At 44.6% G+C, this 25,325-nt stretch overlaps 1 protein-coding gene across 1 annotated transcript in view; it reads right to left on the bottom strand.

Moving 5' to 3' along the window:
* Positions 1 to 8,892: 8,892 nt before the first annotated feature.
* The window catches only part of GABRA5 (gamma-aminobutyric acid type A receptor subunit alpha5), an 85,260-nt gene continuing 68,827 nt past the window's right edge, over positions 8,893 to 25,325 (bottom strand). The window contains exons 8-11 of the mRNA XM_012760278.2: positions 19,995 to 20,138; positions 17,165 to 17,317; positions 14,073 to 14,284; positions 8,893 to 10,172 (exon numbers count right to left, since the gene is read on the bottom strand). Of these exons, the coding sequence (XP_012615732.1) occupies positions 9,873 to 10,172; positions 14,073 to 14,284; positions 17,165 to 17,317; positions 19,995 to 20,138 (809 nt within the window). The 3' untranslated portion in view covers positions 8,893 to 9,872. The remainder of the gene's footprint in view (positions 10,173 to 14,072; positions 14,285 to 17,164; positions 17,318 to 19,994; positions 20,139 to 25,325) is intronic.

Here is a 25,325-nt window from a genome sequence, read left to right as displayed (position 1 = left end):
AAATTGAAAGCATTCCCGCTTAGAACTGGAACCAGACAAGGCTTCCCACTATCTCCACTTTTATTCAACATAGGGCTGGAAGTCCTGGCTACAGCAATCAGACAGGAAAGTGGAATTAAAGGTATCCAAATAGGAGCAGAAGAGATCAAACTTTCACTGTTTGCTGATGATATGATATCTAGAAAACCCCAAAGATTCAACTAAGAAACTCCTGGAACTGATCAATGAATTTAGTAAAGTCTCAGGATACAAAATCAATACACAGAAATCAGAGGCATTCATATACACCAACAACAATCTAATTGAGAACCAAATCAAAGACTCAATTACCTTCACAATAGCAACAAAGAAAATAAAGTACCTAGGAATATACTTAACCAAGGAGGTAAAAGACCTCTACAGGGAGAACTATGAAACACATAGGAAGGAAATAGCAGAGGATGTAAACAGATGGAAATCCATTCCATGCTCGTGGATCAGCAGACCCAACATCATTAAAATGTCTATTCTACCCAAACTGATCTACAGATTCAATACAATACCTATTAAAATCCCATTAGCATTCTTCACAGATACAGAAAAAATAATTTTACACTTCGTATGGAACCAAAGAAGACCCCGCATATCAAAAGCAATTCTAGGCAACAAAAACAAAATGGGAGGTATTAATATGCCAGAGATCAAACTATCCTACAAAGCTGTAGTAATTAAATCAATCTGGTATTGGCACAAAAAATAGGAATATTGACCAGTGGAACAGATGTGAGAATCCTGATATAAAACCATCCTCATATAGCCATCTAATCTTTGACAAAGCAGACAAAAACATATGCTGGGGAAAAGAATCCCTTTTCAATAAATGGTGCTGGGAAAACTGGATAGCCACTTGTAGAAGGCTTAAACAGGACCCACACCTTTCACCTCTCACAAAAATCAACTCACGCTGGATAACAGACTTAAACCTAATGTATGAAACTATTAGAATTCTAGAGGAAAAAGTTGGAAACACTCTCGTAAACATTGGCTTAGGCAAAGAGTTTATGAAGAAGTCCCCAAAGGCAATCACAGAAGCAACAAAAATAAATAAATGGGCCATAATCAAACTGAAAAGCTTCTGCACAGCCAAAGAAACAGTGATGAAAATAAACAGCCTACAGAATGGGAGAAAATTTTTGCATCCTACCCATATGATAAGGGGCTGATAACTAGAATATACTTAGAACTCAAAAAAATCAAGAAGAAAAAAATCAAATAACCCTATTAAAAAGTGGGCAAAGGACTTGAACAGAAACTTTTCTAAAGAAGACAGAAGAATGGCCAACAAACATATGAAGAAATGCTCAACATCTCTAATCATCAGGGAAATGCAAATCAAAACCACAATGAGATATCACTTAACTTCAATGAGAATGGCCTGTATCAAAAAGTCTCCAAACAATAAATGCTGGTGTGGATGCAGAGAGAGAGGAACACTCCTACACTGCTGGTGGGACTGCAAACTAGTTCAACTTCTGTGGAAAGCAATATGGAGATACCTTAAAGCGATACAAGTGAATCTACCATTTGATCCAGCAATCCCATTGCTGGGCATCTACCCAAATGATCCAATGACACTCTACATAAAAGACACCTGCACTCGAATGTTTATAGCAGCACAATTCATAATTGCAAGGCTGTGGAAACAGCCCAAGTGCCCATCAATCCAAAAATGGTTTAATAAAATGTGGTATATGTATACCATGGAATACTATTCAGCTCTAAGAAACAACGGTGATATAGCACATCTTATATTTTCCTGGTTAGAGCTGGAACCCATACTACTAAGTGAAGTATCCCAAGAATGGAAAAACAAGCACCACATATACTCACCAGCAAACTGGTATTAACTGAGCAGCACCTAAGTGGACACATAGGTACTACAGTAATAGGGTATTGGGCAGGTGGGAGGGGGGAGGGGGATGGGTATATACATACATAATGAGATAGATGTGCACCATCTGGGGGATGGTCATGCTGGAGACTCAGACTTGTGGGGGGAGGGGGGAAAGGGCATTTATTGAAACCTTAAAATCTGTACCCCCATAATATGCCAAAATAAAAAAATAAATTAAAAAAAAAAGTCCTGGTTTGAGCAATAAATTCCCAATTTATTACCTTTATTTTTGAGAACTAACTTTGTATGATTTCAGTCTCTTTAAATTATTAATACCTGTTTTATGGCCAAAAAATCGTCTATCCTGGGGTAATGGCCAATATGCACTTGGAAAGGATGTGTATGTATTCTCTTGTTGGATCAAGTGTTCTATAGTTGTTAGTTAGATCAATTTGGTTGATAGTGGGGGGTTTTTGCCTTCCATATCCTTGATGATTTTCTGTCTAGTTGTTTCATCAGTTATTGAGAGTGGAATATTGAAATTTTCAATATATAACTATTGTCCTACATATTTCACCCTTCAATTCTGTTAGTTTTTGCTTCATATATTTGAAGCATGTTATTAGGTACATATCTGTTTTTAATTGTTATATCTTCCACATAAATTGACTATCATTTTGAAATGTCCCTCTATTGATATTTTTTGTATTAACGAAATTTTTTCTGATATTGGTATAATCATTCTGGCACCCTTTTGGTTATTGTCTGGATGATATATCTTTTCCATCCTTTTATTTTCAATCTATTTTTATGTTTGAATCTAAGATGCATCTCTTATTGACAGAACATGGATGGCTGCATCCTTGTTCATTAATCTAGTGTGACAATCTCTGCCTTTTCATTGGACTACTTAATACATTTTCATTTAATGTCATTATCAATATGGTTGTATTTACAGCTGCCATTTTCCATTTTGTTTTATGTATATTTTATATTGTATTTATGCCTGTGTTACACCTTTTCTGTCTTCTTTTGAGTTAGATTTGTTCTGGTACACAATTTTAATTCCTTTGTCAGATTATTACTTTTACTTATTTTCTTAGTGGTTGCTCTGGAGATTAAATATGAATATTATCTTAAACAATTTAGTTCAGATTATTACTAACTTAATTTCTATAATATATAGAAATTTTCTTCCAATATAATGCCATCACTTCCTCCCATTGTGATATTATTGTCATACAAATTAATGCTTATAAATTGAACAATATATTTTTGTAATTATTGTTTTATGCAATTGCCTTTTAAATCAGTTAAGAGAAGAAAAGAGTTAACAGTATTTTTATATTTTGTATTATATTTACTAATGTCCTTCCTTTCTTTATGTGAATTCAAGTTACCATCTAATGTCATTTCTTTTCAACCTGAAATACTTCCTTTGGAATTTCTTATTGTGTAGGTTTAGCACAGATGAATTCTCTCCATTTTTATTTACCTTGTAATGTCTTTATTTCACTTGTGTTTTAGAAGGATAATTTCGTTTACTATAGAAGTTTTGGTTGATGAAGTGGGTTCCCCAATTTCAGCACTTTGAATGTGCCCAAAAAGCACTAGTGCCTTTTGGGCTCCATGGTTTCTGATTAGAATCCAACTGTTAATCTTATTGAGGATCCTTTGTACAGGATCAGTCTCTTTTCTATTTTTGCTTTCAAGATTCTATGACTTTGTGGCTTTCAGCAGTTTATGATTAGATTAGATTAGATTATGATGTAACCAGATGTGTATCTCTTTAAATTTGCTATACTCAGAGTTATTTGAGCCTCTTAGAAGTATAGATTAATATTTTTAATAAATTCTGATAAGTTCAACCAATATTTCTTCAAATATTTTCCCTCCCTTTTATTTTTCTCCTCGTCTTCTGAAAATCCCATTATGCCCATGTTGGTCCACTTGATGGCATTCCACAGGTCCAGGCTCTGTTGATTTTCTTCATTCTTTTTTCCTTCTGTTCCTGAAATTGGATAATCTCTGTTGACCTATCTTCAAGTTTGCTAGTCTATTTTTCTGACTGTCCATATCTGATGTTGAGGTCCCCTAGTGAATTTTTTATTTCAGTTATTATACTTTTCAACATCAGAATTTCTATATTATCCTTTTATTTAAAAAATGATTTATATCTCTATTTGGTAACATGGTAATTCTTTAATCATGGTTTCTTCTAGTTCTTGAAACATATTCATAATAGGGGATTTAATAGTCTATCTATTAAATCCAACATCTGGACACTCTCAGGGCCAATTTCTTTAGAGTGTTTTATTTGCTGTGTGTAGGCTGCAATTCCCTATTTCTTTTTGCATGTCTCCAAATATTTGTTGAAAACTGGAAACAGCAGACATACATAATTAATACCTTTGAAATATGATCATCCCTCCCCCACTTATTGCTGTTGTTGAAGGTAGCATTTGTTTGCTTATTTAATGAATTTCCTGGACCAGTTGGTAGTGTCTGTATTCCCTAGACTGAAGTCTCTGTTTTAGTTCTTTGTATTTTCAGTCCTGGCTTCCTAGTAGTCACCCTTGTGTCAGCATAGTTTAGGGGTGAGCCGATGACTGCTGACAATATTTCCTTATATGCTTCATGGCAGTAAGTTGTCCAGCCTTTGGCATGGGAATGTGTGTGGGGTTTGGAGCACACCTTCAAAGTTCAGGCAGATTAAAAGTCTTCCTTGTCTTCCACTTTCTGCTTTCACAGGGCCTCAAGGTCAGCCAGGGATGAGTAAGTAACTAGGACTCTCTCTGCTCTTTCTTGACTATTCACACAGCCCTGCAAGAATACACAGGCTTTTGAGTCCTCAGGAGCAAGTCAGAGATTTTCATAGCCCATTATGAACTAGATCTGATTCCCTAAATCCTTCTTTACACTTTTGGCTGGTCTCTCTCTTGCTCCAGCTGATATCACTGTCTTGGGAAGTGGCAATGTTCACCTTCCCTGACTGATGCTGATTGCTGTTGTTATCAACAATGCCCTGGAATAGAACTTTCCCATGGAGCTCTAAGACAGGTCAAACAGGGACAGAACCTTGAAGATGGGACATTTTGTAGCATCCCAAATCAGATCATCCCTCCCTGGTGGCAGCAAGGATGCTGGTCTTCATTGTTCTAGGCCAAAGACCCTATACGGAGATGGGAATATCTCCAAGTTAAAATGGCATAGACCTTACTGTTCTTATTGACAGTCGGTAGTTTTTCTTCAATATATGTTTTTAATTTGTTGTATGCCTTTGTATTTCCAGAGTTCTGTAATGTTTCCTTTTGTGTCTTTATTTTTTTGAGATGGGGGTCTCATTCTGTCACGTAGGCTGGAGTGCAGTGGCATGATCATAGCTCACTGCAGCCTTGAACTTCTGGACTCAAGCCATCTTCCCACCTCAGCCTCCTGAGTAGTTGGGACTACAGGCCAATGCCACCATACCCGGATTAAATTTTTATTTGTTTATATTTTGTAGAAAAGGGGTCTGAAATGTTTGCTTTTTGATAATCTTGCTAGTGTTTTGATTGCTTTTTCAGGGGAGAGGATTTATTGAGGACCTCAATCCACCATTATGGAAGTCTCACATCTGGATGACAAATTTACATGGTCATCCTACCTAAAGGATCAGCCTGTCACTCAAGCCCAGACAGTCGTCACCATGTGGGCCTGTGTTCCCACTGTTTTTAGGTCAACTATGGATTTTATAAAAATCTCTGAAATTTTTATTTTATAAATTCTTAAAAAATATTTCCTTTGGGTAGAATGCAATCACCAATTTGCAATCCCAACCTGAAGAAGTTTTAACAGATCCAGCCCACCAACTTTCCAGTATTCATTCCCTCAGTCAGTTCACATTCACTCAGCACCTACCTCTGGCCTGCAATAATGCTGGCTGCTAAGGAGATAGTGGTAGCAACATGAAGAATATAGAATAAATTGGACTTAAGTTAGTATATAGGGTCAACAGCTCATTTCAAATTTTCTATTCTAAGGTCTTACATTGTAAAATATAGCATCTTATCCTTGGTTTTATTTATTTTTCAATTTGAACTCAGAAAAGCTAAGTAAAATCATTTCTTCAGACTTTTTTCCTGAATACCTCTTCATACTTTTGTATTAGAGATATTCTGAACAGTAAATATTTTTTGAATCACAAGTTTCCATAAAGAACCCAGGCTCATTTTAAAATCAGCTACAGAGCATTTGAGTTGAGGGTTGAGATTGTCTATTGAAAATGACAGAGACAAACAGATAATCATGCAAACCCCTTTGATGAGATGAACCTTTTTGCACACTTCAAAAGAATTACCTTATATCACTGTAAACCTGGCAAGTAATTGCAGTGATCAGAGTAATTCATATTCAAATACTCACCATGTTTGCTCATGGCACTGATTGTTCCAGATGTGCTAGTATTATAAAAAAAATTAAGGCTAATTTTTAAATATTTAAAATACTGTTTTCACTGAGCAAACTGTGGCATTTCCAATTTTCTAAAGAAAAGGTTCTTTTTGATTTGAAGCTAGTTCTTACAATGGAGGCTAATGTTGATTGAAGACTCAGTGTCATAGTCAGTTATGCCTCCCCTTGAGGCAGTCCCCTTCTGACACAGTCACCATAATCATTCACATAGGGGCTGGCAGGAGCAATCACACCCAGGTACTTGGCTCCAGTCAATCAGTGCTTCTCTCTCTCTCTCTCTCTCTCTCTCTCTCTCTCTCCTTTCTCTCTGGGGGCAGAGGGGAAAGTGCTACCCTAACATAGGTCCATTCCATCAAGACAGGTTTCTAAGATCAAAGAAGCATAGATTTCATGTAAGAAACACATGACTTAAAGGTCATGTTTTCAGTGCAAAAATAATGTCCCTAGGGCATTCTTAATAGATAATCATTCAACCAGGGCTTGAAGCAACATTTTTCATTTTAGATTATAATTTTGTTCTAAGTCAACTTCTGTCTGAAAGCAATTGCATGACATTGTGAACTCTGAGTTAGAAACTATGAGAACTGCAATCTAGGCCTGCATTTTCTCCTAACTTGTAATATGATTTGAAGCCAATGGATTAACCTCTTTGGGTTGTGGTAACCCCATTTGTGAAACGGAAAATACTCATTTACTGAACCTATTTCCCATAGCTTGTCTCATGAGAGACATAGAGCATTATTTCTAAGGTATTAACATAACAAATTGGTCAGAAGATTTACAAGCTCTTTGTCAATCTTCAACAGGGATGTTTGCTGTGCTATTTTAACTTTGACAGTTACTCCAGAAGCATTTGAACCCAATTATTGTATACAAACATACTTTTAGGCCACTGTTAGCCAAGGCTTGCCCTAATTAGGCCCTTAGATTTCTGAAAAAGTACAGAAGTAATACTGATTACTGACTTATTAGACTCTCCTCTCATTCTATTTGTGGTGATGTCAAAAGAGATACATTTAAATATCCTGGTTCTAAAAGTAGGACACTATAATTTATAATTATTTTTGGAAATTTTTATTTCTTGTATTGTTATAATTTTTCCCCAAGGTGATTCTTTATTATGTTCTCATTAAAAATAACAAACACTGAAATATCTACAATACAAACTCAAAGAGCAGAAAACTAATATCTTTTTCACTAAATATTCATCAGCTTTAAGGTTCAGCAGCATGTATATGCAATAGGCAGATCTTCAAAACTGGAGCCAATTGAGGATTTTCTATAACAAAGCCTGAAACTTGTCAAGAAAATTACTACAACCTGATATGGAAGACATAATTTCCCATTATGTTTGAGGTGTTCAAGATGAGTATTTATACAAGTAACCATCTGGACATAACTGATAGTATATTTTTCTCCAAACTACAGTGCAAAGCTAAACTGTAGACTATATAAGAAAAATGTATCTAAACAGTAAATGGAAACAGGAGCTTCATATTGAGCCTTAGGGGTTTGTTTTTTGTTTTGGTGGGTTTTATGCTGTGGTGTAACAGAAAGCACACACATTTTTCTAAAATATATCATTATTTGTAATAGGGAAATGTTTTTTGTGTGAGCCCTTAGGAGCACCTTTTCTGCTGACCCTTACCCTGCCATTTTTAAGATCCTGCAACAAGTCATAGAAGGGGCAGTGGAATCTGTGCATATTTAAAGAATCAGGGTAGTCACCCTGCCAACAGCAAGCACCCACCCCAGAAACACCCTGAGAAGATTCTATCAAGTAGAGGCCCAAAGGCACTGCACCACTGAGCTATATGTGATGGAAAGAATATCATGTTTTACCTGTTATGCTTGTTAGAGTAGAAGAGTAGGAGACAGGGCTGAGACCGGATGAGGAGGCTTGCAGATTGGGTGCAGTTGTTAAAATAAAAACCTCAAACAGAAGCTAACTACAGGGCTGATAACTGCAGACAAGATCCAGCTTCAACTGGCTTGTCAGCTATCTCTGACACCTTACATGAACTTTGACCAATTACAATATCATTTACATTGAGGTTTTATAATTTCTTTGCCCTTGAGATTGCTATGACAGTTCCAAAATGGAAATTACTGGGAAAATGGGAATTACTTCCCAATGTTTTAGTAAAAGTCAACCGTTAGCCTTGAGTATCCCTCCCCTCAATTAGTAAGATCTCAAAAGACAAGAAACCATTTCCTTCCAGTGCAGCTCCTCTTTTCGAGCCCTCTTCCTCTTGACAGAGTATACTTTTGTTTTCAGTAAAAAACAAAAATGAAAAAAAAAAAACTCTCTTACTTGGCTTGCATAGTGCATCCTAAAATTTTCCTGATGATCACCAAGAACTTGGAAAACCCTCTACTTGGAGGCCCCTAACATCCCCACTGTTTTCTCCCAACTATTACTCTATAGAATTAGATTGGACCAGAGGGGAGCTGCCAACAGTTTTTTTTCACCCTAGCAGCATTTTCATGATGCGTTTACTTTATGTCATTTTAAAGAAATAAGTCTACCAAAATATGACTTTTTTTAAAAAAAAAGTGATCTAGGCCCACGAGATCAGTTCATTTTTTATTTTTTAATGAACATTTAAGATTCATATACAAAAGCTAACAGAGCCATAAGTCAATCATGAAATACATACATGGAAATAAAATGGAAAATAACTCAATTACAATGTCTCACCACTGAAGCACTACACGCTGGCTGCAGAGAGAGGTGGTCAATGTTTCAGAGACAGCGAACATACAGGCCAAGTGCCGAGAATGTCATCACACATCTTTTCCTTTTCACATTGCCTTTTCTTTCTTGCTTAGTGGGAGGTGTGGGTGGGGTGGGAAATAAGTTTCTTTTCCAAAAGGGGAAAAAAAAAAGAATTTGTAAGTAGTTAAACTTTTCCCCGGGGAAATATTTTATCTGTTGATCTAACATACTATATATTTCTGTTATTAAATCTGTCTGTATAAATGTTTGCCTATTCTATTTCTTCATGTAAGATCATGCAGAACTTTTCTAATTTCAGAACAGTAAGAATTATCAAAGGCAATTCATTTTGTACATAAATGTCCAAGTTTCCCTGTAATGAAAAATGTGCTCTTTGTGATCTTTGTTTCTTGCAAGAGTTGGTCAAGTAATAACCATGGAGCATTCCTAAAATAGTTCTTTGCTGGGAAAATTTGTATGAAATGACACTGGAAGTATAGAAAACGTCATTAGGTAACACTTGGAGCAGTTAAAAATAGACTTATCTTGTTTGTAAACTATCAATGTAAGATACTGAGTATCTGAGTGTCAGTCATCGTCTCCTGTTTTTCTAGAAAGTTGTTTGCTTTATTTACCAATGTGACATCTTTGAAACATCTGAAGTAACATATAGAAACATCAAGGCAATATTAATTGTACATATTATTAAACATGCAAAAATTTCCTGAAAGAGAGTGCCCAAACGTGGAGAGGCCCTCTGAGCTCAAGCCCTCCGTGGTACAGCTTAGCTGGGAGTATGGCTCTCTTTGAGTTTGGGAGCAGGGTGGGTCATTTTGGAGAGGCAGCCCCTTTAATCACCGGCTCCCTATTCAAATAGGTTGCCCAGTAAACTAAGTTGAAAGTGCCGAACAAGACTGGGAATACGATTCGGGACATTTTGTCAATCTTGCTGATGCTGTTGTAAGTCTTTTTGCTTTCAGAAGGCTTCTCCTCAGGTTTCACTGAGACTGAAGATGCATTAGAGGTCCCTGCTGGGGTCTGCTCCTTTGGGATGTTTGGGGGGTGGGTCATCTTCCCAGTCGTAAAAGCGTTTGTTGACTTTTTTAGGATGAGTTCACGTTCCTTTTTCTGCAACACATAAGAAGAATGTGAGGATGAGCCATCTGCGGGCAACTGTCAACACCCTTTGGAGTGCTCAAGGTGTGTCTCCCAAAAGAGGTAAAGAGACTCCTGCTTGGCCCTGGGATTCTCAGTCCAGAAGCCACTACCTTCTTGGTCTGTAACCCCAGACAGCCAGCAGACAGGAACTTGGCACAAGCGAGAGCCATTATTGATATTCATCTCTGGCATTTCTCAAGAACCTAGGATAAACTTCTCTTATACTGCAGAGCAGCCATCATTTCTTTAGCTTTGAGAGTCAACAAGACATGTGGACACCAGGGAAGCCCTAAGGAATGGCCAAGAGTCATCCATGGTGTTGCTGGTGTCAGCATTTCCTTCCTTTCCATTGCTGAGTAGTATGCCTTTGTATGAGTACACTCTCGGCTTCTCATCCTCTTCTTGATGGATACCTGGACTGCTTCCAGTCTTGACTATTATGGATTAAGCAGCTATAAACACTCTTGTATATATTTTTTGTGAAGATTTTGTTTTTCATTTTTCTTAGATATGAAATTCTAAAATAAGCTTGATAATTTATGGTGGAAAAATTGGAATAATGGGTACGGTTGTACTGGGAGACAGGAGCTGCCTGGGAGGAGGCACAGTGAACTGTCTGGAGGCTGCTGGTGTTATCTGTCTTGACAGGGATTTGTGTCACACCAGGAGTACATGCTTGCCAACACTCAGCAAAGGTGCCCTTCAGACTCGAGCATTTCATGCTATGTAAATTTCGCTTCAAAAGAATAAAACAATATAATAATATTGAACTCTAGTTAATGATACACATGCTGACATATTTATTGGGAAATGAAATTTATTTGAAATGCATCAAAAAATAAGATGGACTGATGGATGGCTTGAGGATGGGTATAGGGATGGATGGATAGAGGAAGACACAACAGATGGATAGATGGGGATGGCACAAGCTCAGCTAAGTGTGAATGGCAGAAAGGCTTTCATTGTAAAATTCTCCCAATACTGCTGTATGTTTGAAGACTTGCATAATAAAACATCAGAAAAAAATTTGTTTCATTACCAAAGTAATATAATCTCATTAAATAAAATTTAGAAAACACAGGATAGTAGAGTAAGGAAAATATATCAATCATTAAAAATATGTAAAAAATACAAAGCAGAAAGGCCAACCAGGGAGCATAGGAGTGGGTGAAAACAGAGGTAGAGCAAGTGTCAGGCAGGTGTAGGGAGAACGAGGGCCACCTGGGACACCTCAAGGGATGCTGAAGGAGGCAGGCCATACCCCAGACACATGATGGCACTTTGTAAAACATCATGTGAGCACTGACGCTGGTCCTCTAGAAGACCAAGAAACATGACCAACTGCTCTGAATGGTTCTCATCTCTGAGGAGAACCAGAGAAAGAGTCAGCACTTTGGAAGACACTGCTATGCTGTGACAGCGTGTGTTTTTACTGGGGAGGGACAAACAGCAGAACTCAAGATAGTCACGATGGTTGTGCTGGACACGGATGTGTGTCCTTTCCAGGAGGCACACCTGCTGGCAGTGTGGCCAGGGGTCAGCTCTTTCGGGGTAGCCTCAGCTGCAGAGGGCTGCCTGGCCCAAGTCACACCCTTCCAGGGGGAGCCGCCCACATCTGGTGGCCAGGAAGGCAGGAGTATAAAGTTCTGGTCATGTCCCCTGACACACGGCAATGCCCAGGACATTTGCTCCAGAGCTCCCCAGCGGATTAGCTGAGGCTTTGCTGGAATTGCATCATGGATCAACGTCTTCCTCTACCCAATCTTACTTCCTCCCCTTTCCTTTCCCAAATATTCACCCCTAAAAGCTGCCCTGCCCCTCAAACTCTGACCCAGCATTTGCTCCTGGCGATCTCAACATGGAACAATGGTGAGCACTATTTATTTTTTAAATTCACTCTACTTCCAAGAAACAGTTCACACAAGCTGCTAACAGGAGGCTTGCGTATCCATGCTCACCGCCCGTGTCTCAGCAGTGCCTGTGCACACTCTGATGCCTCCACTGCACAGACCCTCTCTGGCAGCAGGGCTGGAATCCCCAGCACATCAACCTTCCGGGGAATGGCACATAATCTTGACGTTCCGCAAGACCGACAAAGGCACATTGTTTATTCTAGAAAATCACTGCTAGCGTGGGGTTAGACAATGCACTTCACCACCCTGTCTCCTCCCTCCAGGTCTCCATTCAGATCTATGGCAACAAGGGGCTGAGTGAGGACATATTGGCTGACAATCCTGGCAACTGTGTCCACAACACCTGACAACATTTTAGGTCTCCATTTATCCTGAACTTCACGTTCCTCCTAGAACCACGGGCATGAGCCTGGAGACCTCAGTTCACACCATGGACTCCCAGCTCCCTGACTTCAGACTTGGTTATCTCACTGGTTATCAGACTTGGTTAGCTCACATGGTGTGGCCGTCTAAGACCCATGCATTTGGCAAACTGCTACCTTCTAGTGACACAGGGCTGAGTGTTGGGAAGCTGCCTCTCCCCAGACTCCATTCTCCATCCCCAACCCTGACAAATACACTCTGTGGCTCCCTGGTCTGCACGGTCTGGGGACAGCCTATCCCTACAAATGCTTCCCAGCTCACCACCCCCTCGCCCACCCAGTGCAGTCAGATCACTCCTGTCCACCCTCGAGCCCCCAAAACACACCCACACCTGAGGCTCCTGTTGTTCAGGCCTTTCCTCCAGCTTCCCCCACCTCCTTCCCTGAGGAGCCCAGAATGGGCCCTGCCTGGCCTTCTTCCAACCTGCCAAGCTGCACTTGGGAAGTAGGAAGTGCCCCCAACTGAAACTAGAGCACAGGAGGGGACTCCTGCCACCTGGAAGTGGGCAGAGCCAGACGGGCCAGGTCAAGTCAGAACTTCCGACATTTCCCAGGGAAGGAAGCAGCAGAGTCAAACGCTGAGAGCAAGCTGGGGCTGTCGATGGAACAGAACCAAGTGCCCTCACTGGAGCCAGAGCACCCTGGTTTGCCGTGACTGGCTTGCGGGCCTTGGCTGGGAGGTCAGGACGTAGACTTCCCTACTGCCTTCCAGGACTCCCTTCATGCTGAGTTTCCAAAGCACAGATTAAGTTTTACTTTCAAGTCTGCCCTGCTGGCTCTGACCTGCTCTTCTCTCGGTACAAAGATTAGCCGATTTGTTTTATGCATGCTGTGATTAGCAGTATATCACATACCGCTTTATTTCCTATCTATGTATGTTATTTGCATCTCTCCAAGGAAATGATGCCGCTTGGAATCTTGTGCAACTGTTTTTCTCCAAACGTTCTGAAGATTTAGGCACAAATCACCTTTTAAATACTCAATGATTAATTGCTTTGAACAGAGCAATATTTTCCATAACAATTTATGTGCATGGTGCAGAGGAGTCAAACCACTTAGTCAGCGGCCCTGGCCATGCTCTGCTGATGTGCCGCTGCCATTAAGTTGAGTGCCCTCTTCACGACCTGAACGCCACCTTGAAGAGGACACACTGCGTGGTGAAGTGGTATAAGAGCAGAAGAACAGACTGCACAATGGTATAAGAGCAGAAGAACAGACTGCACAATTAAAAACTGGACAAGTCGTCCCTGATGAGGCAGGAGTTACTTCTGAAAAATATTAACAATGGGCTTGAATACAAACAAGCCCAAGCCATTCATGTCATATCAGATCTTTCACTCAAATGAAATGGGTGATTCAAAATAAATTAGAAAAGTGCCCCTTTGTAAGTAAAATGTTGTAAGTACCTTGAATATGAGGGAAGGGATGACTGGGAGCTGGTGGAGGCAGAACCAACGCCTGGTCTCATATTGGGACATGGAATGAGGCACATCTCCTCAGTCAAGAAAGGAGAGGGAGGAAAACAAGGTCAGTACCTTGATCTTGGCGGCTTCCAAGGCTTTTTTGCCGTCCCAGGCCCAGCCCCTCTTGGTGAAGTAGTTCACCGTGGCGAACTCGATCAGCGCGGAGAAGACGAAGGCGTAGCACACGGCTATGAACCAGTCCATGGCGGTGGCGTAGGCGACTTTGGGCAGAGAGTTCCGGGCACTGATGCTGAGGGTGGTCATGGTCAGCACTGTGGTGACCCCTGTGGGCCAGAGGGGCAGAGTGGGGAAGGCCACAGGGTCAGTGCCAGCACCGGGACCCAGAGCAGCAACCCCCGGGTGTGACAAGCAGAGACACGACAGGGACTGGTCATTTCAACCCCAGCCTTCACCTTCATCTTTACTGTGCATAACATTCAACACAGTCACAGCATTTAAAAGATCGCTTGTTTGATGTATCCCAATTGTCTCCTACTTCTGGAACATGAACTGAGGAGGTCAGGGAGCTGGGTCTGAGCTGTGGTCCGGATGACCGAGCCGGACTAATAAATACGTGGTGCGCAACACAGACACGCCTAGCGAGTGGTGCGTCTCTGTGGCGCTGGGACAAGGTCAGTGGAGAACGGGAGCCCCATTCACACTGCAGCTGGTAAAGCGCTTCACAACTACTGTGCGCTTTGTACGTACCCGGCTCCGTGCAAACAGAAGAGAGAGGCTCTGTGTCACCAGGACTAACCCAACCTGCAGACTTGCAGGAGCCACAGTGCAATAGGGGCACCACATGCGAATCTCAGTCTAGGCACTTCACCTCCCTAAAGAGGGCACCACGTCGTTGGCTGCAGACAGCTCACAAGGTGCCTGTGGCCTCAGGGGAAACTCTGCAGTGACCACACAGCAAGGCCAGATCACTTGGAGGGAGCACTCCCTTAGGACTGGCAGGTTATGGGCTGTCTATTGGGCATCTCAGTATCAGACTCCGATCTGAGCCACATTCAGGATGGGTGTCTCATTATCCCCATTTTGCAGGTAGGGACCCTGAGGATTCAAAAAGTATTTAGCGATGTGCCCATATCTGCTAGTTGGTGAATGAGACAACCTGTCTTCAGACCCAGGTCTGCTGCACTCTTGCAGTCCCTGCAGCCTGCACGTGGTCATCCTGCCTTCCTTCTCAAGGCAGTTTTGTCTGCATGAGCATGCACCCATGTAGGGGGATGTGGGTGTAATGCATTTGCTATCAGTCAAATTGTGGCCCCCCCCACCAGCATTCACATGTTGAAGTCTTAATCTCCTCTAGTCCTGCAGACTATGACCTTATTTGGAAATACAGTGTTTATAGAAGTAATCAAGTTAAAATGAGACCATGAGGGTGGGCCCTAATCCAGTATGACTGGTGCCCTTATAAGGAGAGATTTGGACACAGACACACCAGGGAGAAGGCCATGTGAACACTGCAGTTACCCTGCCACAAGCCAATGAGCTACCAGAGCCTGAGAGAGAGAGAGCCCTGGAACAGCTCCTTCCCTTACAGTCCTCAGGAGCCAACCCTGCTGATACCTGATCTCAGAGTTGCAGCCTCCCGAACAGTGAGACAATACGTCTCTGCTGTTTAAGCCCCAATCTATGGTACTTTGTGCCAGCAGCCCTGGAAACCAGCACAGCGCCAAAGGAGCTAACATTGCTGGTGGCCACAGCAGCCAACAGTTTTCATTCCATGCCATCCTCCAGAGGTATTTACACATACTCAAGGAACAGGGTACCCTGCATGGAATTAATGCTTAATGAGAGATTAGTAGGCATCTTTGACTTTTCTCAGAAATCTAGTTAATCATTGTGCTGGGGAGAAGTGTTCTATGCGCAACCTTAAGTAAGACTCTTGCGTCTTCTTGGGCCTTCAACATCCTAACGTGCATTGGTAATCTCTGAAAGGAAACAGTCTGCAATAGACAACATTCTCCCTGCTTATGTTCCCTGCCAGCCTAGTAAGTTTCCCCCAAAGAGTTCACTGGGCACATTCATCTGGGGAGCACTGCTTGACCACGAGCCACCCTCCACGCCTTCTGAAACAATGCTGAGCTCAGTCAGGCCTCGCCATTGAAGCTGGACACGTGGCTGAGGCCAGACGGAAGCGCTCCTGTGCCACTCACTCGTAAACTCCCCGGGCTCTTGGCTTCCTACACACAGTGGGAGCATCAGGATAAAATACATGCTCACTTCTTTTCTCCTTTGAAAAGGAAACTGCAATAGCAAGTGCTAATGTGTGAATCATACCTTACAGTTTAGAAAGATGTGGGCGTCCATGATCACAACTGACCTGCAAAGCTACCTTTAGTATCCCTTCTAGAATTTGAGGAAAGTGAGCTTCAAGGTAAGAGTCAACCACTCAACTATGTCAGCTGTGCCAAGGTACCTCCCGAGCTAGATCTTTCTAAACCTAGTCTGTTTATGCCTTAGAGATGTAAAATGATGTTGTTCTAGATTCTTGTCATATATGTTTAATTTTTCCTATTGTATCAAATTGATTTTGACTTGGTAGTTAATTTTAAAATGGCATGCATATTTCAAAGAAAACTGCCGGATAACTTATAAAATAGTACTTTATGAGAACTGAGAAAATATTACTGGTGTGTATACCCAAATCCAAAACCCCAAATGCCCCCAAATCCGAAACTTTTTGAGCCCTGACATAATGCTCAAATGAAATGATCATCAGAGCTCATTTTGGATTTTATAATTAAAGATGCTCAACCAGTATAATACAAATATTCCAAAACCCCCCAAAAATCCAAAATCGAAAACACTTCTGGTCCTAAGCATTTTGGATAAGGGCTCCTCAACCTGTTAGCAAAATTTCACATAACACAGATACATGCTGGCAGTGTCAAACCTCACAAAAAAGCTTTTCAAATAGGAAATGACTATCAAATATACCGTGCATTATTCACTGATACCTCCTTTAGAAAGAAACTCTAAATCCTAATCCTCAACATTAAGTTATTAACCAACAGGTCAGTTTGTTTCCCAGGTCACACAACGGAGAAGCAACACTCGTTTTCTGGCATCGGTTGCTGTTGCTTTAGGTAAGGGTCGGTTGTTGGTATCCATCACCAAATGCCAGTGTCCAGGCCTGGCTTGAGGACACTCACCAAAAACTGTCCTGGCTGGGACTGATTCCCGGTTCAGCCAAAAGGACACCTGTGATAAGATCACGGTCATTATGCAGGGAAGGTAGGTCTGGATGACAAAGTATCCAATCTTCCTTTTCAGGTGGAAATGAGCCGTCATGATTGTGTATTCACCTGTGAATGAGAAAATTAACTCCCCTCAGTGGCCTGCAGTCTCTGCACTCAGGCCACTGGTTCCTGTGAGCTGGGTCAGAGGAGTTCACTGGGAGCCTCCTTTCATTCTGCTATCAAGTCGGACAGGTGTTTACTTGTATTATTTGGGTTAAGGAGAGGACAGAGGAGGATGCATGAATTTCTTAGTGGTCATTTTATAAGTAAGTCTTTTGACCCTGGTCTCTGAAGAGTGTTTGCCAGATGCTCATCCTGGGGAAAATCAGATTCCTGTGTTTCACTAATCTCCGGTCACAATCTGTGCCTTTCTCCACCCGCCCCCTCGCCTGCTACTGCAATCAGGATTTCAGGATTTAGGCTCTCCAGATGTAACTCGGGACATCACAGAACCCTGCAGTTGCGGGACAGATTCCTTCCTAGTTCCCAGCCTGGGAGGCTCCAGGGAGGTGGGACGACCATTTTCCCACCCCGCAGGTGGAAGGCTCTGTGCTGGCCCTGCTGGCTGGAGGGTGAGGAACAGCAGCTCAGCGGGCCACGGATCCTGGCAGCTTATCCCTTCTGCCACCTACCAGAGAAAGGTGTCATCTGCTCTCTGAAATCGTGGGCATTTCCTTGGCCATGCCCCAGTGCCTTCTTTGGATTTGCCTGGCTATGTGGGAGGCGAGAGGGGACCTCCCGTTCTTTGCTGAGAATGATGCCGTCCTGATGGTTAACTGGTAAGGAGCTGAGGCAGGGGCGGGGGTCAGAGGGTGAGTGTGGCCTGCTGGGGCAGCCTCTCCTGGCTACTGGGATCTGCATCCCCCTGGAGAGATGGGAAGTGTGCTTGGGGAAGTGGAGACAGAGCTGAACTGATCTGTAAGGAGGGGATGCCATGGCTGGGGAGCCGGGTTGCCTTGTAAAAGTGGAGAGAATGGTTGTGGGGGCTCCACTAAAGCAGGCCCCAGGTGAGGGCTCACCTATTAGGGGAGTGGTCTGCGGGTGCGTGGACAGACTGCTGGGACACTGGAGCTGATGACACAGCTGCAGGGCTTGCTGCTGGAATGGAAGCCCATAGCTTGGCAAGGCCAGCTGCAGGTGCTTCCTTGGGCCTTTGCTCACAACACATCCTACGTCAAAGGAACCATAGAAATCCTATGTTCCTCATGGAAAAGGAGCCAAAATTCTGAGCATGGTGTGAGACAGGCCAGCAGCAGCAGGGTGCGCTTGCCCACAGCCCGGCTGGGGAGGCTGCCGAGGGGCAGAGCCGGCTCCGACATGGGAGAAACAAGGACAACAGAAGGGCAGGGGAGAAGTTTAGCAGCCAGGACTGGATCTTTACTGAAGATCCAGTTCTGCCTACTCCATAACGCTGGAGGAAGTGAAGTGTGGATTGTCTCTTTACAAGTAGGATTTGAAATCACTCTCCTAATTCTTTTGATGGTGGTGGTTCTTTTCATTTTGTTTCATTTTTGAGTTGTGGGTAACAACATCTGGTATTGTAAAACAAACAAACAAAATGACTGTCTTTTTAGAATGCAAATAGGGGTAGAAACCCCAGTTATAAATTTTAAAAGAACTGTGTGAAACAATTGCAAACTGTAGCATCCTCAGTTAGCCCACTATTCTGCACCCCAACCTTCTGCCATGCCACCTTTCACTTGTTCCCATGGAATCAGCCCATCTCCTCGGCCCTTCCCTGTAGTGTGGTAACCAAACGGTGCTGCTGTCCTCCTGGGCTCTCACGTCCCCAGGGGATGCCCAGTTCAGGGCCTGTGCATGCACAAAACTCGCAGTGCACTCCTGCCAGCTGCAAGGGTGGACGGTGCCCACGGCCCGTGGTGCCCACCAGGGCTCCCCTAAGGATGTCCTCTGAGGCTTAGGGCTCATTCTGGGATCAGAGCTCTCTCCATCTCTTTAGATTTTTCTCCTCTGCAATGAAAACTCTTTGTGCCCTGAAGTACCCTCTCAGCACCTCCCTCCCCCAGCTCATAGTGCTGCCTTGTGACCTTGACCAGGCGGGTTGGGCCTGCTGCAGCCTAGAAGCACCTGACCATATAGCTTGCAGGTTCAGCAGGTGGAAGGCATCTGCTTCCCTGGACTCCCCACCCACTCTGTATCAGAACGAGCCAGGCTTGGGTTGCCCTGCATTGCCCCTGCAGGGCTCAGCCCTGCCCCAACACTCAGGAGTGACAGGATCAGCTTCCTTCTTGGTTCCCCTAAGCTTGTCTTTGTACGCTGCTTGGTTGTGCTTTCCCACGTTCACCCCCAAGGAAACACTCTCTGCAATGTTCAAGGTGGAGGCAGGGGAGCAGGTAACTGGGAACATTTTCAGGAGGGTGCCTACCTTTCCTGCAGAGACCCCGGTGCCCAGGGAAAGGGAGTGTTATTTATATAAGCAGGTCCACGTGGCCTCCGAGCAGGGCCTGCTCCCACGGGAGCAAATGCACCACAGATTAATGCCTGGAATCACCCTTAATGCCATGGCTACCACAGCTGGTGCCTCTGTGAGCAGCTGCAGGGAGGGGCTGGCGGGAGGACTCCTTTTGGCCAGCGCTCACACAGCTGTCACAAAGAGCCACTGCTGGCCAGGATGGGTGTGTGAGGCTGGTGCCCCCTCCCGCGTGGCCCCTGCAGGGTGCTGCTGGGAGCAGGTATGCTGTCCTCGGTGTACCTGGCAGCACAGCCCACGCTGGGCTCCCACCTGTGCTGGTGCTGATGTTCTCCGTGCCCACCGTCTGCCCCATCAGGTGGTACTGGTTCAGTCTGGAGCCGTCCTCTGCCACCACCACAGACTTGGTGGAGCCGTTGGTCCAGACGTACACGACCTCGGAATTAGGGTACGCATCTGTGTGAGGAGGGGCAGAAAGTGGTATAAGCATGGACTCATTCCCAGCCTAGAAAACATGAAGATGTTTATCAAAAGAGCAAGAGAGAGGGTGAGAAAGTTTGCCCCGGCTGGGACAGCAAGATTCCAGAAGGGCCCTGCTTCCCGTGGAAGAGTGGCGGTTCAGGTGCTAATGTGTTGGAGGCAGGCCGAGGAGGGTCTGCCCAGGGTGCTAAGCAGGATGTGACTGTACAAGGCCGTGGATCAAGGGATGGTTCCCTGCATGCAGATGTCACCAGACGTGGGCTGGGAGGTCACTGGACAGAGTGTGTGTAAAGAAAAAAGATAACGGGGCAGGGCCTCCCAGGGTGCTGCAGGGGCTAGAGCTTGAGCAGATGAGGAAGGAATGGCAGTGAGGCCAGGTTACAGGCTGCAAACCATGCTGAGGGGTGGCCACAGGATCGAACAAAGCCTAGGCAAGAGCAGCTGTGCAGGGGTTTGTATGTTCCAGCTGTCTCTTCACGCCCCAAAGGCAGACAGCACACCTGACCCAGGGTCCTTGCGACACCTTCACAACAAGCTGCATGCTTTCACTCCCTGCCACTCTAGCAGAGTGCACCTCTAACTCCACGGTGGACAGAACTGTGTGCTGTCACAGGGGAGAAACCCAGAGGTGTCTCAGGAGCAGGGGAAGAGCTGGAGAGAGGGTTTCGGGGCAGCCTCCCTGAGCAGGACTCGTGCTCCAGGCCTGCGTGAGAGTGAGGGTGGGCCGCTGCCGTCCTGCCGGGTCTCTCACAGGGAAAACTGTCCTTCTAGCAGAGACCTTGATGGGGAGATGCTAGAAGAGTCTCTTGAATGACATACTGCAAAGTGTGGATGTTTCTTTGCTAATGGACATGGTTTCCCTCCTTCCTGTTTTAGGCGCAAACAAGCCCTTAAAACAGTTGAAAAAGTCACAAAGCACAGGTATAGCAAAGACAAGGCCCTCTCTGTGTAGGACTCAACCAAAAGCCCACCTTCCTCTTTTCCCTGGGCAGGATTCTGAATTTGATGCTCTGTGGTTTACGTTATAGACAGGAGTCACTAAAAACAATATCATTTCGCTCTGCCAATTTTTTTTCTGTGAAATCTGTTCATGTTTTCTCTACCTATTCTATTCATATGTTTTCTTTACAGAGTCTGATACACATACTTTTTGCTATACTTGTTGCAAATATCTTCTTAAGTGTGTAGCCATTTCACTTTGTTTGTGATGGTTTCTTGGGGAAATATAAGTATTAATTTTAATGTAGTTACATTTAGCAAACTTTTTGATTTACAGTTTACTCCTCCTGCATCTTATTTCAAAATCACTCCTTATTCTCTCATTACACATGAATTATAAAAGTTTTAAGATGTCATTCACAGTTGTGGCTTTAATCTCCTGGAGTTGACATGCGTATATATTTGTTAAGTTTGTGATGCTGTTTTTTCCATGTGACCACACCGTCATCAGCTGTCCATCTCACTCACTCACGGGCAGCGCCTGCCAGGGGAGTGTCGTCCTGATCCCACTTCCTCTCCCCCCGGCCTGTGTTCCGCTCCCTCTCTCTATCCCTGTTTCAACCTCAGCTACTATAATTACACAGACTCCAAAAGTGCACTGAGAGCTGGAAGAGTGAAGCTCCCCCCTTTTCTTCTTCAGGGGGTCCTGGCCGTGCTCGACCCTTTGTTCCTCATATACATGTTAGAATCCTCTTGTCAGGATTCAGAAAAAAAATCCTCATGAGATTTATATTGGAACTGAATTGGATCTACAGATTATAGGTTATAGATTGGGAAGACATGACATCTGCTATCGCACCTTTTACACCATGGACACGACATGTCCCCTCTTGTGCGTAGGTCTTCCACACTGAGATATCTTTCAAGAGAGCTGTACAACTTCTGCGTAATAACTGTGCATGTCTTTGGCTAGATGTTCTCCCTCTAGATGTGTGATGCTCAACACTGTTTTCCAGTAACCAGCGCACCCTGTCCTGCCCCAGCACGACAGCCAGGAGGGAGGCTGACTGAGTGGCTGCTGGGCTAGGGAGGGTCAGACTGTGGGCACAGTACCTAAGATATTATCCAGATGCTGATCTGCACGGGAGTAAGACACTAAATAGAATCGAGCAGGGCAGCCCCGCGACAGCAGCTGGTGGCTCCCGCAGATGCCAAGCTTGGCTGCAGGGGGTGCTGCCTGGTATTCTGGTCAAGGTTTTGTTTTTAATTAGTATGACCTTCTGTCTGCAAGTTTGAGGTGGTATAGGACACACTGGAGTTCTCCTGATCCAAGTGTATTCTGTTGTCATTTCCCTTCTCCACTGGGCAGCTGGGCAGCTCAGGTGGTGGACGTGGTTGGGGGTGCTATTCCCTGCCTTGGCAAGAGGCTAAATGTCCCCTCACGGCATCGCTGGGCATTTCCGGCAACTCTGCTGGCTCCCTGAGCTCCACATGAATGACAGGGAGGTCCTGTCTTTTCCTGTGATGTATATGTTGTAGAGCCCTGAAGAGCGAAGGGCCGTGGCACTCGGACATGGATTTGCGTGGAGCAGCCAGGCTGGATTCTGGCCAGGCCATGAGAGTGGCGCAGGCAGGAGATGCTAATGAGGCAGCGTCCTCAGGGCAAGCCCCTGCTTCCTGCTGTTCTCATCCTGGCTCAGGCAGGTCCGTTCCTGTCATCCTGAGCACCTGTTCTGTATTCTCTCTGTGGCTCATTTGCCTCATCTGGGGACAACTGCACTGCGCAGCTGGTCTCCTGCACTGGCTGGTCACACGGAGGGGGCTGTAGGTGTCCCCAACTCAGAGGGGAACTGTGAGTTTGACCCCTGGCCCAGAGAAGTCAGGGGGCCCCCAAACCCTTTGTGAGATGTGAACAGGTTGGGAAACATGAATCCAGAAGCTCACAAAGGAGCCCAGAGCTTAGGGCAGTAGGTGCAGGTGACTGAGGGCAGCCCTGGGAGTCAGGAAGCACCTGGCCAGGCAGACATTCGTCTACAGCGAGCGCAGCACACGGGAAAAAGCCCCCCCGCATGAGCGGACCACTCAATGCCGAATGTGCTCACGGAAGAAGGGAAGTGGAGGGAGGACCTCTCCCACAGGCGAGAGGCAGAACTTCAGGACCCAGGCTGCTCTGGGGAGGGGTAGAGGTCTGGGGTGAGGGGGCCTCCTCTGAAGGCCAGGAGGGAGGCCGAGTGAGGACAAGAGGATGCAGATGGGAGTGCTGGAGGCTGGAAGCCATGTGGAGGCTGTGCTCCCTGGCCTGCAGGGCAGGGCCCCCACCTGTGTGCCCTCCCGACTGACGGCTATTCATCCCCTTCCACGACAGGGCTGGCAATGGTACACAGTCACCGGCAGGGCGGCTCCCCCTGGCCTCTGAGGCTGAGTGGCATATGACGAAGGAAACATGCCTTGTGTGTTGCCAGCAGAGGGCTGCAGGGACGGCCAGCTGGGGCAGAGGCCAGCTCTGTTACTGGCCGCCTTGCTGGGCCTGCATCCTCCAAACCCTTTACTCAAGTGTTGGGGCCTGCGAGTGGGATGACTTATCTTACTGTAAGGATCCAATAAAATAATAATCATAAGTAAGCAAAAGTTACTTAAAATCACAGAGTACCTACGATTCATCATCATAACTCATACAATTTTGCTTTTCAAACTGCTAGTGAGTATTAAATGGCCTATTGATACTGCTGATGTTAGTAACATTAATAAAACAACAGCAAGAGACAGTGTGGGCTGGGGCATGTCACCTTGACATCGCCAGGTCCTGCTCTCCTCATCAGCAAGGGTGGGGATATAAGACCCCATTCCAGCTCGGTCATTTAGCAACCCACCCTAAATCCTTCTCTCCATATCAGCATGGTGGCTTTTCAATCTTTGAACTGGGATGAGAGTAAAGGAGGCAATCGGGTCTGCCATGACATCATCTGCATGATTTAGAGCTCCGGAAAATATAAGGCTCGCCCTCCCCTGACCATGCATCAGCAGAGCCAGGCAAGATTGCTGGAAACATTTTCACTCATAGCAGGCTTGGTCATTCATCACTGGGCTCCTCTGGGATGCTGCACCAGGCTGGCCCTGTCTGTCCTCTCCTAACCTTGCAAATCCTGGCCAAGAGGTGGCAACAGCATATGTTTGCAAGGCCTTTCAGAAGCCATGGTTTCAGACTATGAAAGAAAGAAGGCAGCATGACCCTGACTTCACTACCAGAGTGACTTTAAACAACCTCTTTGAGCCCTAAGCCTCTACTTTCCCATCTGTAGATTGGGGAAATAACACGCATCTCCTAAGATTGCTGTGAGGACAAAGCGTATACAGGAAAGTCGGGCATTTATCATACACTTGATACACACAGTAGGTGCTTCGTAAATAGTGGTGACAGTGACCATAACCCTATGTTAGGAAGAATTTTTGCTTGGTATCAAATCCATTCTTAAGAAAAGGCTTTTCTACCTGAATTTACTTTCTAATTGTTGGTCAAAAGCAAACCCAATTTGTGAGGACTCTGGTCAGCCTTATCTGACAGGCTGCCTGGGGACACTCAGGAGCTGCCAATAACCAGGTAGGACATCTGTGTTACCCTCACATTCATTGCCTGTGACATTGAGGAAATGCAGATTAGGATGTAGCAGGTCACTGGAATTCTTGTGATTTGAAAATGTACAGGATTTGAGTTCTCCAAACCCCTACTCTAGCCTTCCCCTCTCTTGTAAAACTGGGGTGGGAATGAGCAGAGTAATTGCACTGCAAGACCTTGTCACACAAACCCCACGTGACCTTCTGCAGTCTGCCGAGCTGAAAACCAAGTCAACACCTGACACATGGATGGCACTAGATAGGAAAACATGGCAAACATAAGCAGACACAGATACATTATCTCTAATGGCCTACTAGATACCCAGTATCCCTGCTTTACATTCAACAGGTAAAAATCAGATCCGTGGGTTTGGCCACAGCCTTTTCCTTGCCCAGAACCAACTGAGAGATAAGAGAACTACTGGAAGATGAGGATGAACAGAGGACATGTCTGGCTGGTACCAATGGAGCTACACCCATTGCTGCTCACAGTCCAGTCCTTGAGAAGTCATGGGGGTTGCTGCCGTGACTGGTCTGAGAGGGAAAGAGTCAGAGACATGTGCTCTCTATGTTCCTGGACTTTAGTGGGACCGGATCAGAAAAGAAGGAAAA

Source organism: Microcebus murinus, chromosome 7 (genome assembly GCF_040939455.1).
Source record: "Microcebus murinus isolate Inina chromosome 7, M.murinus_Inina_mat1.0, whole genome shotgun sequence".
NCBI lineage: Eukaryota > Metazoa > Chordata > Mammalia > Primates > Cheirogaleidae > Microcebus > Microcebus murinus.
The sequence above is the reverse complement of the archived record's forward strand: the minus strand, read 5'-3'. Positions and strand labels throughout refer to the sequence as shown.